Source organism: Centrocercus urophasianus, unplaced genomic scaffold, assembly GCF_019232065.1.
Source record: "Centrocercus urophasianus isolate 14NV4802_14NV808 unplaced genomic scaffold, USGS_Curo_1.0 seq_2, whole genome shotgun sequence".
In the NCBI taxonomy this organism is placed as follows: domain Eukaryota; kingdom Metazoa; phylum Chordata; class Aves; order Galliformes; family Phasianidae; genus Centrocercus; species Centrocercus urophasianus.
In genome coordinates, this window is record NW_024884755.1 from 420,050 (window position 1) to 432,400 (window position 12,351).

Consider the following 12,351-nt stretch of genomic DNA (forward strand, 5'->3'; position numbering starts at 1 on the left):
CGGTGCTGATGCCGGTGCTGATGCCGGTGCTGATGCCGGTGCTGATGGTGCCCGCCCGTCCCGGCAGCACACGTGGGGGCGGCAGCGCGCAGAGGCAGACCGGCCGTGCGGGGCCCTGCTCCGCACCCGGTGCTGCAACGGCACGGCTCCCAGCGCCGCGCGGTGCCGATACCGGGAGGACGGGGCCGCCGGGCCGTCAGCCCGCCCGCTCGATGCGGTGGAGGGCGCAGCGCCGGGAGCGCTCGGCAGGTGCGCGGCAACGGCGGGGGCGGTGCGGCCCCGGCGGTGCCGGCGGGCTGGGGGCAGCCCTCGGTTGGATGTGCACAGCTGGGTTAGATGTGTGCCGCCGGGACGCGGTCACACCGGGAACGCCTCGGGCCAGATGTGCATCCCGACACCTCCCTTCTCTGCGGCGTGAGGGGGCATCCAGATGTGCACACGCATCCAGATGTGTGGGTGCATCCAGATGTGCCCTCGCTCAGCCCCCCCAGCACACCCTCACCCAGCTGTGCTCTGCCGGCCCCCAGCCCTGCGCTCACCCAGATGTGCCTCCTCCAGATGTGCCTCCGCCAGCCCCCGAGGACGCACCCTGTGTCCCCATGTGCCCCTTCCCCATCTCTGCCTGCGTGCCCTATGAATAACACCTGGAGTCCTGCTAACCCTCCTCCAGCTCTAACCACCTTTACCTCCTCTCCCTCCTCCTCCTCCTCTGCAGTTTGATGCTGAGTTCCGTCGCTTTGCTATGAAGCGCTCCAGCGCGGGCACCTTCCAGGACTTTTACAGCCTACTGCAGAGCGTGCATCAGATCCCCCGCGTGGATGTGCTGCTGGGCTACACTGACGTGCACGGCGACCTGCTGCCCATCAACAACGACGACAACTACCACAAGGCCCTGTCCTCCGCCAACCCCCTTCTCAGGGTCATCATCCAGAAAAAAGGTCAGTGGCGGCCGGAGAAGGGCTGGGATCCATTCCTTGGGATGCGTGGGGCGAGCGGCAGTCCTCATGCTGGCCTTGTTCCTCTCGTTGTGCTGGGGGATGGTTTGGGAGGAGGTGACACCACGGCCACATTTCACCTCTTGGAAGTCGTCTTTGCAGCCAGGCTGGTGTGAGCTCCATGCAGAGCAGCTTCCTTGTGCTGGACTGTGAAATAGTTATATATACTATATATATATAAATATATAGAGGCATCCCAAGTGCAGCTGCATGGGATGGACCCTGAGCACTGCGGTGGTTCTAGCTCATGTTGTCGGCCCAAAGTCCCCACATGAGGGGTGATGTTGTGCTGCTGAGCCAGGTACCTGTGCTCCTTCAGGGGTTTCCTCCAGGGCCACTCAAGCAGCTCCAAACCATCCCCTCCTGCACTAGGGCTGCAACACAGGGCAAGAACTTGGCAGAGGGTCTGCAAGGGGCACATGGAGAGGCCAGGAGTGAGCCCTGGGTGAGTCACGGCTGATTTAGAATGGATCCAGGTCATTCCAGGGCTGGGCTGTAGTCAAACCAGTCCCCAGGTTGGTGAGGAACACAGGCAGCTGCAGAGCTTCCTTCACACACTGGGTGCAGGGGGAGCATGCACGCAGTGTGTCTGGATGTGTGGGTTTTGGAGTCCTATGCCATGGGGTTGAGAAGCAAAAGCCACAACACGTTGGCTCCCCATGCCACCACTCACATGCAGAGGCAGTGGAGTCCCATTGGTGCCCAGCTGGGGACAGGCACTCAGCCCCAGGGCTGGGCTCAGGCTCACTGGAAGGGCAGGAGGATGCCCGGTGCATCCCCAAGGCACCAAGCGGCACAACTTGGCTGCCTCTCACCCCCCAGAGAGCAGCCATGTGCTGAAATAGCTGTGGGAAAGCCTCCACCGCCCTTCCCCAAGCTAAAAATAAGGCAGGCGGTGAGTGCAGGGAGATATTTATAACCCAGGAGCCCTGGCAGGCCAGCTCGTCCTGGGAGAAACCCCATGTGCCCGTGGTGCCAAGGACTCCCCTGTGTCCAGAGCAGGATCTGGTGCTGGTGGGGAGCTCTTGCACTTGGCAGCCCCTCCCATGGGTGCTGCACTGCATAGAATGCTGCCTTCCCCTTGCTGTGGCGCTGGGGCCAGGCTTTCTCAGCGTCCTCCTGAGGTCATGCTGGGACTGGGTGATTTCTGTATTGGTGGCTGAACACCCGCTGGTTCTGCAGGCTGGGCACTGAGGATGCTGATAAGCCCTATGCAGCGCTGGAAGGATGCAGTGGCAAAAAGCATCCAGATCTGAGCTCCCCCATGGAGAGGGGTGGAGAGAAACCAGAGAGAGCCCTGGGGATGCTCCCTGGCCCCTAGGGGATGCATTCCAGGGAAGGACGTGGGGGAGATGGCACCCATTGAACAACCCCAGAGCGGTTGGCTGGGGGGAATGGAGCCAGACCCTGCTGGGGGGTCTGCAGTGCCTGGAGATGGAATAAGAAGTGCTGGCAGGATGCACGGGTTGGGAGGTCCGGGGCTGTGGGGACACTGGATGGGACACTGGGAGATGGGCGTCCTGCCTGTGGGCTTGTGGCAGGGCTCTGGTCCTTCTGCTCCAACAGGGATAATGTGGGGAGCTGGTGTGTGTGTGCCCCAAACCAAGGCACAGCAGCGGCCCCCAGGCTGGCAGAGCCGGCAGCTCAAGCGTTAAGCCGCAGAGCTTGGCTTAAAGTGTGATTAAGGCTGAATCACCGCCTGGATCCCACTAATCCCAGCCGTGTGTACACTGGGTAATCCCAGGAGATGGGCCCAGAGGAGACAGGAAGAGCCGGGCCGATGTTTGGTGGGGAAGGCTGGTGAGATCGCAGCTGCTGCGCGGTGCTGAGCGCCGTCTGACCGCCGTCTGACCGCATCCCCTTTTGCTCCCCACAGCAGAATCAGACGCCGCCGTCTTCGCCTCCAACTCACTGCAGAGGAAGAAGAAGGGACTGCTGCGCCCAGCGCACTGCCGGGCCAAACCTCACCTCCTCATCGGCATGCCCCAGGACTTCCGCCAGATCTCCTCCATCATCGACGTGGACATCCTGCCCGAGACGCACCGCCGCGTGCGCCTCCACAAGCACGGCTCCGACAAGCCGCTGGGCTTCTACATCCGCGACGGCGTCAGCGTGCGCGTGGCCCCGCAGGGCGTCGAGAAAGTGCCCGGCATCTTCATCTCCCGCCTGGTGAAGGGCGGCCTGGCGGAGAGCACGGGGCTGCTGGCGGTGAGCGACGAGATCCTGGAGGTCAACGGCATCGACGTGGCCGGCAAGTCTCTGGACCAGGTGACGGACATGATGGTGGCCAACAGCCACAACCTCATCATCACCGTCAAGCCGGCCAACCAGCGCAACAACGTCATCCGTAGCAGCAAAGCCTCGGGCAGCTCGGGGGTGTCCACAGACAGCACCCCGAGCCAGCAGACCCCCAGCCCGGCCTCGCAGTACCTCAGCAACTACAGCACAGCCGAGAGCGACGAGGAGGGAGACCTGGTCATCGAGAGCGACGGCGCGCCCCATTACGGCCCTGTGGGCTGCCCCAATGGGGGCCCTGCTGACGGACCCCTCCCGCCCAGCCTGTCCCCACACAGCTCGCAGGGCTCCCTGCAGTCCCTGGGCAGCCACGACGGCAGCCCCGGCCGGGGCAGCGTGCGGGAGGACGGCACCCTGCTCACCCTATAGCCGGACTGCTTGTGGGCACCGGGGCGATGGGGCCGAGTGGGGCTGCCTCTGCCCTGTCCTTGCCCTGGGGTCTGCTCCTGCCGGGCACTGCCCATCTGAGCCCCTCACCTCCCTTCTTCCACCCACGTGGGTTTTTTAATTATTTTATCAAAGCGTGCATCATCAAGTAATATATTGCAATGGACAGTAAAACCTTTTCTAGAAAACACCCCGTTTGTCCATCGTTCGCGTCGCTGCAGGGGCCAGCAGTCTCCATTCAGGACAGCAGATGGGTTTGGTGCTGTGTGATGGGGCAGCTGTGTCCCTAACAGTTCTGCACACACGTGGCTTTGCTGCTTTTCAGGGGGGCCCAGCAAGGCTAATTGCAGAGCTATCCAACACTACGTACTCAGGCTGCTTTGGGCACGGCGAGCCCCTGTGCCCAGGGCAAACGTGGGGTCCTGATGTAGGTGCTGCTGTGTGGTGATATCTGTCTTACAGGAGAAGGACCCACAGCTCTCCAGGACTGCAAGGGCTGAGCCGGGCGCAGCTCCTTGTAGCCACTGAGCTGGGCCCCAGACAGGCAGGCAGGAGACAGATGCAGACAGCAGAGCTGGTTAGTCCGGGCTTGCTTATGGCAGGGAGTGCAACTGCAGCAGGGCTGGGGCTGCTCGCAGCGCAGTGGCAATGCCCTGAGGAGAGCCCCAAGGAGGTGTGGGGCCATTTTCTGGTTGGTACCTCGCCTCCTCCAGCCCCAAGCAATGGGAGCTTCCTTGGGGCTTGGCAGCAGTGCTATCCCCCAGCAGTCTGGGGCACAGGATGAGGCTGCAATGTCTCACCACCCTGATAAGCCCAGATCCTGCCTTGGGATGAGGGAAAGCCCGCAGCAGTGCAGCATTTGTCCCATGGTGGAGACTTTCCCAAGCAAGCTGGACAAGGCCCTGAGCTGTGGATCTGGCCCTGTTCTGGGCAGCAGATGGACCAGAACCCTCCAGTGATGCCCTTTGGGCTGAAACTTCCTCTGCTCCACAAAGGAAAGAGCTTTTCAGAGCTGCTGAAAATCCTATGGGGTATTTGATGGTATGCAGGCAGAGCTCACCTGCACAATGGCACCTGCCCTGTCCTCTGGCCACTTCAGGCCACCCCCTGTGAGGGTCTTGCACCTCTCCTCCTGGCAGCATCACATCAGCACTGCTGCTTTCTGCTGCCCACCACCACTCCTGAGGCCCTGCTGAGTCCCCCGAGACACACCAACGGAGGAAAACTACAACTTTATTGAAGTGCATCCCACTCCACAGACAACAACAGCTCCAGACACCTCACCAGGTTCCCCTGCTTCCACCCCAGCCCTTCTCTGGGCAGGAAGCACTGGAGCTCTGTGCCTTTTTGCTGTCCTTGAGCTACCGAGCGCACGCAGCAGGACGGAGGGGACAAAGGCACCGGCTGCGTGCTTGGGATGGGTCAGCACAGAGCCCAGAGCAAAGGCCCTGGGTGCAGCGAAGCCTGCAGTGCCCTGGGGGAAAGAGGACAACCAACAGCAGAGCAGCAGCACGGGGGACCTCCTGCCAGTTTCTAGAAATGGAAAAATAAGAAGCCACGAGATCTGTGCCATCAATTCCAAGCAGACAGCTGATCTCTGTGAGAAGTCAACCAGCACGGGGACAACTGTTCTCCACACTGCACAGCAGAGTCAATTAGCTCCTCTCCCTCCCATTTCCCTGGATGTGCCCTGGGAGCAAGAGCAAGAGGTGCCAACTGCGTGTTGGACACAGTACTGACACCACTACGGGTGCAGGGTCCTCGATTGTCTTCCTCTCCTTCCCTTCCCTGGGATGCTCACGCAGAGCAGCACGCTGCTTGCAGCCCCATGGGCTCAGGAGTCCAGCTTGATGAAGACTTTGGGCCTGGAGAAAATTTTGAGTGCCTCTTCAATCTGGGAGAGCTTCCTCTCGAGCTCTACTCGCCTCTTCTGAATGCTGAGGGTGTCTGCACGCATCGGCAGCATCACCAGGTCCTTTATCAGCTGCTCCTGGCCTGGAAAAGACAAAAAGCTGTGTGACTGGAAGATAAATTCCCTTTTTTTTTTCCGCTAACACTACAACCTCACTGTTCAGCTGTTAAAATGGTAGCAGCATGGGAGCAGGGACCTGGAGAGAATACCCATCCTTGGACTGAAACCGCAGCTGGAGGAGGACCAAAGCTCCAGCTCTAAGGTGCTCCTACTTTGAGCAAGGGTTGGACTAGAGACCCCCAAAGATCTCTTCCAACTAAAAATATTCATTTTAAGTACAATAGTAACCCTAATGTCAGGTCCCCTGGGCCAAGCCTGTTCCAGGTCCCACCATGCCATAGGATTGCTCTTTCTGCACACGCAGCTCTAGTGCAGGGATTACTGGAACACCCCAGCATCTCTCCAAGAGGCAGGAAATCAGGAAGCAAGCCCGTGCTCCTAAACTGGCTATTTTTGAGCTGGAATGCTCCTTTCTTTTCCTCTTACTCTGCTTCAGGCTGCCGAGCATCTCCAGCCTCTGGCCCTCAGGCATCATGGTGTGGCCAGGCGGCGTGTCAGGATCCGGCCGGCTTCGCAGCTGCTCCTCCATCTGCATGCGCCACTGATCCTTCCTCTCCAGCAGGCTGCAAGGCAGACAAAAGCTGGTGTCGGCACACCTGGCAGGAAGGTTGCCCAGGAATGGAGCCCTGCTGGTCTCCACGTCACTGCCTGAAGACCACAGAGCCCCAGGCTGGCAGCACCCACCCCCCCTGCTCCATACGCCCTTGCTGCGTTGAGAAGCACTTGGATTTAGCCCACGTGCACGGACTGGCCACCACACTTTGTGCGTGCTCAAAGGCACGAGCACATAGCATCACTGTACTGCAGCAAGCAAGGGAGGAGACAAAACTCTTTACCAGCCCAGTTGCGACAGCCATGGGATTCTTGTTAAGCCAAGAAACCGGCAAGCTTTGCATTCATTCCCCAGGCCACAGTCAATTGCTCTGCTGGCACACGGCGCCCTGGCCCCTGTGGCACACGTACTACTGGGGGACGTGGCCCTTCTGCTTGGCGTTGTACTCCTCCTGCTCCCTCTGCTTCTGTCCCAGCAGCTCAGCCAGGGCCTGCAGGGACTGGGAGCGCCGCAGCGGGGCCCGCTTGGCATTGCGAGCGTTGTGCTTGATGAAGTCAATGCTATTGCCCTCCACCTGCAACTGAAAGTAGAGAACAAGAGGCAGTGAGTGCTGGGGTGGCACACACAGGCAGCTGCTCTTGTCCTCATAAGGGACAGAGTGAGCGGCTACATGTGTGAGATGCTGAGCAGGTGCACAAAGAAAGGGCAGACCATCAGGAGCCATAGGCAGACAGCACCTACAGCAACAGCTTGAGACAGCAGGCACCAACGGCCACAAAAACCTACAGCCTGCTTTGTCAAGCTGAGCCCACGAAGCATGCAAAGCAAGAGCAATGGGGGGCAGGGTGACAGAAACCCCTGGGAGCGTGCAGGCAGTGTGCCACTCACCTTGGTTTCAGCAGCCAGCGTCTGCGGAGCCTCAGTGCCTGTTCCTGCCTTCATGCTGGCAGGACTTGGGGACAGAGGTCTGCCTGGCCTGATCCCAGGGCCGCAGCGAGAGTACGCCCGCAGGAAATTCACAGCCCCTGGGTTTGGAGGTGGAGAGCTCTCCTGGGAAAGGTGGAAACATAAAACAGAAAAACGGCTCAGCGGGGGGAATGATGGGGCAAAGAGAAACTCACCAACATCGTCTGGGGGTCAACCACGAGCCCAACCACAGGTTTACAACAGACAACAACGTGCTCCTCTGCTGTGATGTGGCTAAAGTTCTGCACACAAACCACAGGCAGCAAAGACCAAACCAGAGTGCTGACGGCAACAAACCCACAGCTGGCAACTGAACTTGGTGAAGAAGCACTAAGAGGAAGAAAAAAGATCTGCAGGAACATCCATACAGACCACAAGTGTGTGAAGCACTGACGAGGGAGTCCCTCCTTACTGAATAACACTGCAGGCACAGAAGCAGAGCGCCATCAGATAACCCTGCAGAGACACCCACCAGGGGTGGGAGGCATCTTCGGCGGTCAGCTGCAGAGCAAGGTGATGCTGGCTGCTGCTGCCAAGGAAGCAGCTGCAATTTACACCATAGAAGACAGAGGAGAAAAACTCCATGCCAGACTTTCAAGACTAACAGAACCGACTCCACCCGTGAGCAGGAGCTCCACAGAAGATGGAGATGCTTTGAAGGGAACACATCATCTCTAGGAGAGCCTCAGCAATGGTTAAAGCAATGTGAGTCAGCTCCGGGGCCTCCGAATCCAAAGAGCACAGAAACACACCACGCAGAAACCGTGCAGAGAGAACACCCCCTTTCCACAAAACAAAAGATGATCTCAATCATCCTCTGATCCTGATGATTTGTCTAACAAGAGCGTAGGCTTGTATTCATTCCTAAGGCACAGGTGGGCTTGCTCCTGCGCGTGGAAGGTCACAGAAAGCAGCAAGCAAGTTGGTGGTGCTTTCTGGTGCATCAGAAAGGAGGGACAAGGCTTCTGGAACTGCTCAGAAATCACCCTGCCAATCTTTGTAGCACCACCTCGTTGGCTCGGAGGCCATAGAATGGAGGGAAGCGGTGCAGAGATGAGGAGGAATCTGAAGCTTCAGCTCAGCTATGAAGCAGCAAGGAGGGTGTTGCTTCAATGGTGATGCTCAAGACGTCACCCAGCTTCTTCAGCGCATTCCTCACTGTAACCACTTAGCTGCATTTTGGAAAGCCCCCAACAGAGACATTACTTAAAACACCAGGAAAGAAAAAAATATCCAGAAGAAGGAAAAGAAAGAAGCCAAAAGCAAAGCAAAAGCTGCCGGAAACCAGACACCACTCGGAACAGAAACCATCCGTGTTTCAGCTCAGTACACAGTTGGTAAAACCCACTGTGTGTCACAGGGTCCTGAGAGCTGGCACAAAGCCTGCAGCAGCCTGAAGGCCAATCTCTCCTTCTCTGCCTCAGTGCCATGCAGAAAGGGTGAGGACAGTGCTCTGTGGGGCAGAAAACCACCGCCTTTTGGCACGAACCCCAGACGTGGAAAGCTGAGAAGCCAGCTGGATGCACCTCAGGACAGGGATTTTCTGAGGGCTGCTCTGCACCATGCCAAGAATTGCCCTCAGATTCCTACGACAGAAGGGTCAGGCAGGAGGCAGCAGGCAGAAGGTGTGAGATTTTCTTCTTCTGAGCTGCCAGGAGAGTCGAAGAGCCCCCTGGGTACCCACCTGCAGTCTGGCCTTCACCTTTGACTCCACGTTTTCGTATTTCTGGGATTTCCACAGAGCTTTCACAGGTTTGGGCTGGCTGCGCTCCTGGGCCCGCTCCCTCTCTTTGCATTTCTTCTGAATCTCCTTTATTCGCCTCACGTTTTCCTTCTCGTGGTCCTTGGACTCTTTCCCTGCACAGCAAGGGGAGACACAGCTTTCAGCCCTCAAACACTGCCAGCAAACGTAGGCTCCTGGATCACAACACCAGAGCTGACAGCTCCATCTCCAAAGTGGAAACAGCAAGTCCTCCCCCCTCCCGCAGACCACACAATCTGTGCATTTCCCCCCACGTTGGGAGGGCTGACCCTGTTCTGGAAGACCTCAGCTGGTTCCCCTCCCGTTTTGGCACAGCGTTTGTGGCAACCGCCATGCAGGCACCAGCTTGGGGCAATGCTGGGATATAAAGCCAATAGGCAACAGGCAGAGCTCAGCTTCACCTCCCTTCTGGACCTCAGCACAGCTGTGCTTACTCTTTGCTGGCAGACCCCCACCGAGAGAGAGCCCCTCGAGCTGCAGCAGGAGGCCGAGCGTCCCCTTCTGCCCCTTCTCCAAAAAGTCCCTTCCGCTGGGGCGGATGCGAGGCGCTGGCTGGGGCTGGTGGGCACCGCTCAAAGCACGGGGTGAGCTGGGAGCTGAGTCCACGGGGCGAGAGGTAAAATCCAACTGCTGAGCATTGCCTTCCAGCCTCCCTCGAGCTACAGAGAAAGAAAGAAAGAAAAAGCAGCTCAGCGCGATCTCACCTCGCTGTTTCCCTCAAGCACAGTCTGCAAGTCATGCTGAAGGTCCCCCTCCACATCTACCTCACGTTTTGCCTTCTTTTAACCTTCAGGATCACCATCAGCACCCCGAGGACTCACCTGAGAAAGGGCGTCTGTAATAGTTTGGGAAGAGCGTAGGGTCTGGAGGAATGGGTCCAGAAATCTTGGATGGCCCTTCACACATTCTGCTGTCTCTGTCTCTGCAATGGAAACCAACCACCAGTGAGAAGTGAACTAAACACAGCTCGCTGAGCCACTGCAGAGCTGCAGCTAACGTGTATGTGAATGGCTGACCTTCCTATTGCAGAGCTCACACCCAGCTGCAGGGACAACCTGCAAGTAGGAAACAACCCCAATGGACCCCATGGCTGCCCAAGAGCTGTGGGTGCCCATCCCTGGAGGTGCCCCAGGCCATGGATGGGCACTGGGCAGCCTGAGCTGGGGAGCAGCCAGCCTACAGCAGGGCTTGGGGGCGGTGAGGTCCTTTCCAACCCAACCATGCTGTGCTTTCACATAGGTGAGGCAAAGGAGCCAGCAGCACCGTCCCTACTGCAGGACTAACCAGCACTGATCCTGAAGCGTCTGCATTTTGTGATACCTGCACCTTCAGCACAGAAAATCCGACTCCTGGGTCTGCAATTCCAACACTTCAGAGACAGCCCTACGGGAAGAGCCCCTTTTAGGACCCTCAGAATGCCAGCACTGACGGGACACAGCATCTTCCATTTAATTTATAAACCAATAAACAATCAGCACAAGGCTGAGTGAGCCTGACTCATAGCAACTAATGCACTGCTGTCTTCTCTGTTAAATTACCCTTGTTGACATGAGACCCATTAGCAAAAAGCTATTATTCATCTCCCAGACACAACGGCAGAGGCAATGTAAGCAGTGCTGAGCACTGCACACCGGCAGGCATGTCCAGAGGCTTGTTTGTACCCAGCCAGCCTGCAAAAGCTATTTCTGAAAAGCTTCAGACTCAGATTCTCAGGCTGCAGTAAAAGAGCACTGTTCTCTTATTATTTAATCTCCTTTAAAATGGATAGAGCTAAGCCAGCATGGGCCCTTTTATCCCCCCCCCAAAAAAAAAAAGCATCACCAAGAGATTACTCCAGGATAGTTACTGGCCTTGAAACTCACATCTGATCTCGATCTGAACTCTCCTCCAAAGCCAGTAATTTAGGTGCAAAATGACAGAGTGAAAGGAGGACCTGTAACAGAGCAGGCAATTAGCGTGGGGGACTGAAGGAGGAAAGGCAAGCTGATGGGAGCTGGGGGATGGAAGGCTCCTTCTGTACCTGAACACAGGGCCCATCTCACGTCCCAGCAGCACCCTGCCCTGCTGCAGGGGATTTGCAGATGACACCCACACCCTGATTTGCAAGTCACATTGCCTCTGGGTTTGGATCTCGCAAGATTACACAGCCTTGTTACAACAGCACTCGGCCTATCTGGGTGCTCACAGCAGAACATGCAGGATGCAGTCCCAGCACCTGCATCATCATCATCGTCGTCGTCATCTGGCCTCAGGATGAAGCAGCCAAACCCTCAGCTCCCACGAGCAGGTTTTCCAGGCAGCTGCTCTGCTCCTGCACAGTGGGACAGCAGGGCTGGAGGATGGGGCTCTTTGAGAACCTGGGGGCTCCAGGGATGAGCAGACTGCATCCCACCCAGATGGAACTCCGTGCAGAGACCAGAAAGGCACTGGGCAAGCACAAGGGGAGCAACAGGAGAATGTGCCTACAGGAGGAGCAGGGCCAGCCCTTCCAGCTGGCACTTTATATGCACCTAGGAAAGCATCTCCAGTACTGCGTTAGAAACCTAAGCATCAAAAGCATCTGTCGCCAGCAGCAAGAGGCCACGGCCTCACAGCTCAAGCAAACAGATGTACGTGTGCAGCTCCTGCTCAGCGCAGGGCCGGGCTGCAGAGGGGGGCAGGGAAGCAGAGATGCTCGGAGCTGCAGGACACACCTCCCGTCCGTACCTCTTCCAGCAGAGCTCGGTGCCGCCCACCGGAGCTGCGCGCCCGGCCGGGGAGCTGCAGCCTCATGCGGAGCTGGAGCCTTGTTGTTCGGCTTTGCGCTGCTACGAGCCCGATTCTGTAAAAAGCATAGAAAAAAAAAAATACATCTCTGGATAAGCTGCGATAAGCAGAGCGAGTCACCCGGGGCCGAGCAAAGGGCTCGTGGCAATCGGGCCGTTCGCTCGCTCGCTCCCTCCCGTCGCGGGCGGAAACATCGGGTCAGAAGCACGGCGGGGGGATGGGGCGCGATAGGACGGGCTGGGATGGGGAAGAAGGGGCACGGCCTGCCGGGTTCCGGCCCCACCGCACGCACCCGCGGAGCCGCCGCGCTCCGGGCAACCGCCGCTTCCGCCGGGGGAGAGGAGGGCCGGGCCGAGCCCCGCCCGGGGAGAGGTGTGGGCAGATGATGGGCGGCCGGGCTCGGCGCGGCCCCGCTCTGCTCTCCGTCTCGCTGTGGGACGGCCGCACTTAAGGCCGCGCTGTTGATGCGTTCCCCCGGTAACGGCCCTCCCGCAGCCTCCTCCCAACCGCTGCTGAAGCCCGGTGCTGCTCCATGTCCGTCCCCGCGCAGGACGAGAAGTAAGCCGGCGCGTCTCCTTCGGGAGCCGGCTCGGTG

At 58.4% G+C, this 12,351-nt stretch overlaps 2 protein-coding genes across 10 annotated transcripts in view; one reads left to right on the forward strand and one right to left on the reverse strand.

Annotated features, from left to right (window-relative positions):
• Positions 1–3,659, forward strand: part of LOC122161875 (partitioning defective 6 homolog alpha-like) — a 3,841-nt gene extending 182 nt beyond the window's left edge. The window contains exons 2-3 of the mRNA XM_042821611.1: positions 716–938; positions 2,872–3,659. Of these exons, the coding sequence (XP_042677545.1) occupies positions 716–938; positions 2,872–3,659 (1,011 nt within the window). The remainder of the gene's footprint in view (positions 1–715; positions 939–2,871) is intronic.
• Positions 3,660–4,893: 1,234 nt separating this feature from the next.
• ENKD1 (enkurin domain containing 1) lies at positions 4,894–12,059 on the reverse strand. Of its 9 annotated transcripts, none has more exons than XM_042821827.1 (11): positions 12,049–12,059; positions 11,697–11,811; positions 10,853–10,923; positions 10,007–10,045; positions 9,812–9,912; positions 9,425–9,649; positions 8,913–9,085; positions 7,151–7,312; positions 6,673–6,842; positions 6,136–6,272; positions 4,894–5,672 (listed from the first exon to the last, which is right to left on the reverse strand). In XM_042821827.1, exons 2-11 carry the CDS (start codon positions 11,760–11,762, stop codon positions 5,512–5,514), a joined length of 1,305 nt encoding a protein of 434 aa, XP_042677761.1. In that variant the 5' UTR covers positions 11,763–11,811; positions 12,049–12,059; the 3' UTR covers positions 4,894–5,511. The 9 variants fall into 9 exon arrangements, with proteins under 9 accessions (XP_042677761.1, XP_042677763.1, XP_042677766.1 ...); XM_042821829.1 differs by lacking the exon at positions 12,049–12,059 and adding an exon at positions 10,275–10,373 and having other exon boundaries at positions 10,853–11,301; positions 11,697–11,928; XM_042821832.1 differs by lacking the exon at positions 12,049–12,059 and adding an exon at positions 10,275–10,373 and having other exon boundaries at positions 11,684–11,702.
• Positions 12,060–12,351: the final 292 nt, after the last annotated feature.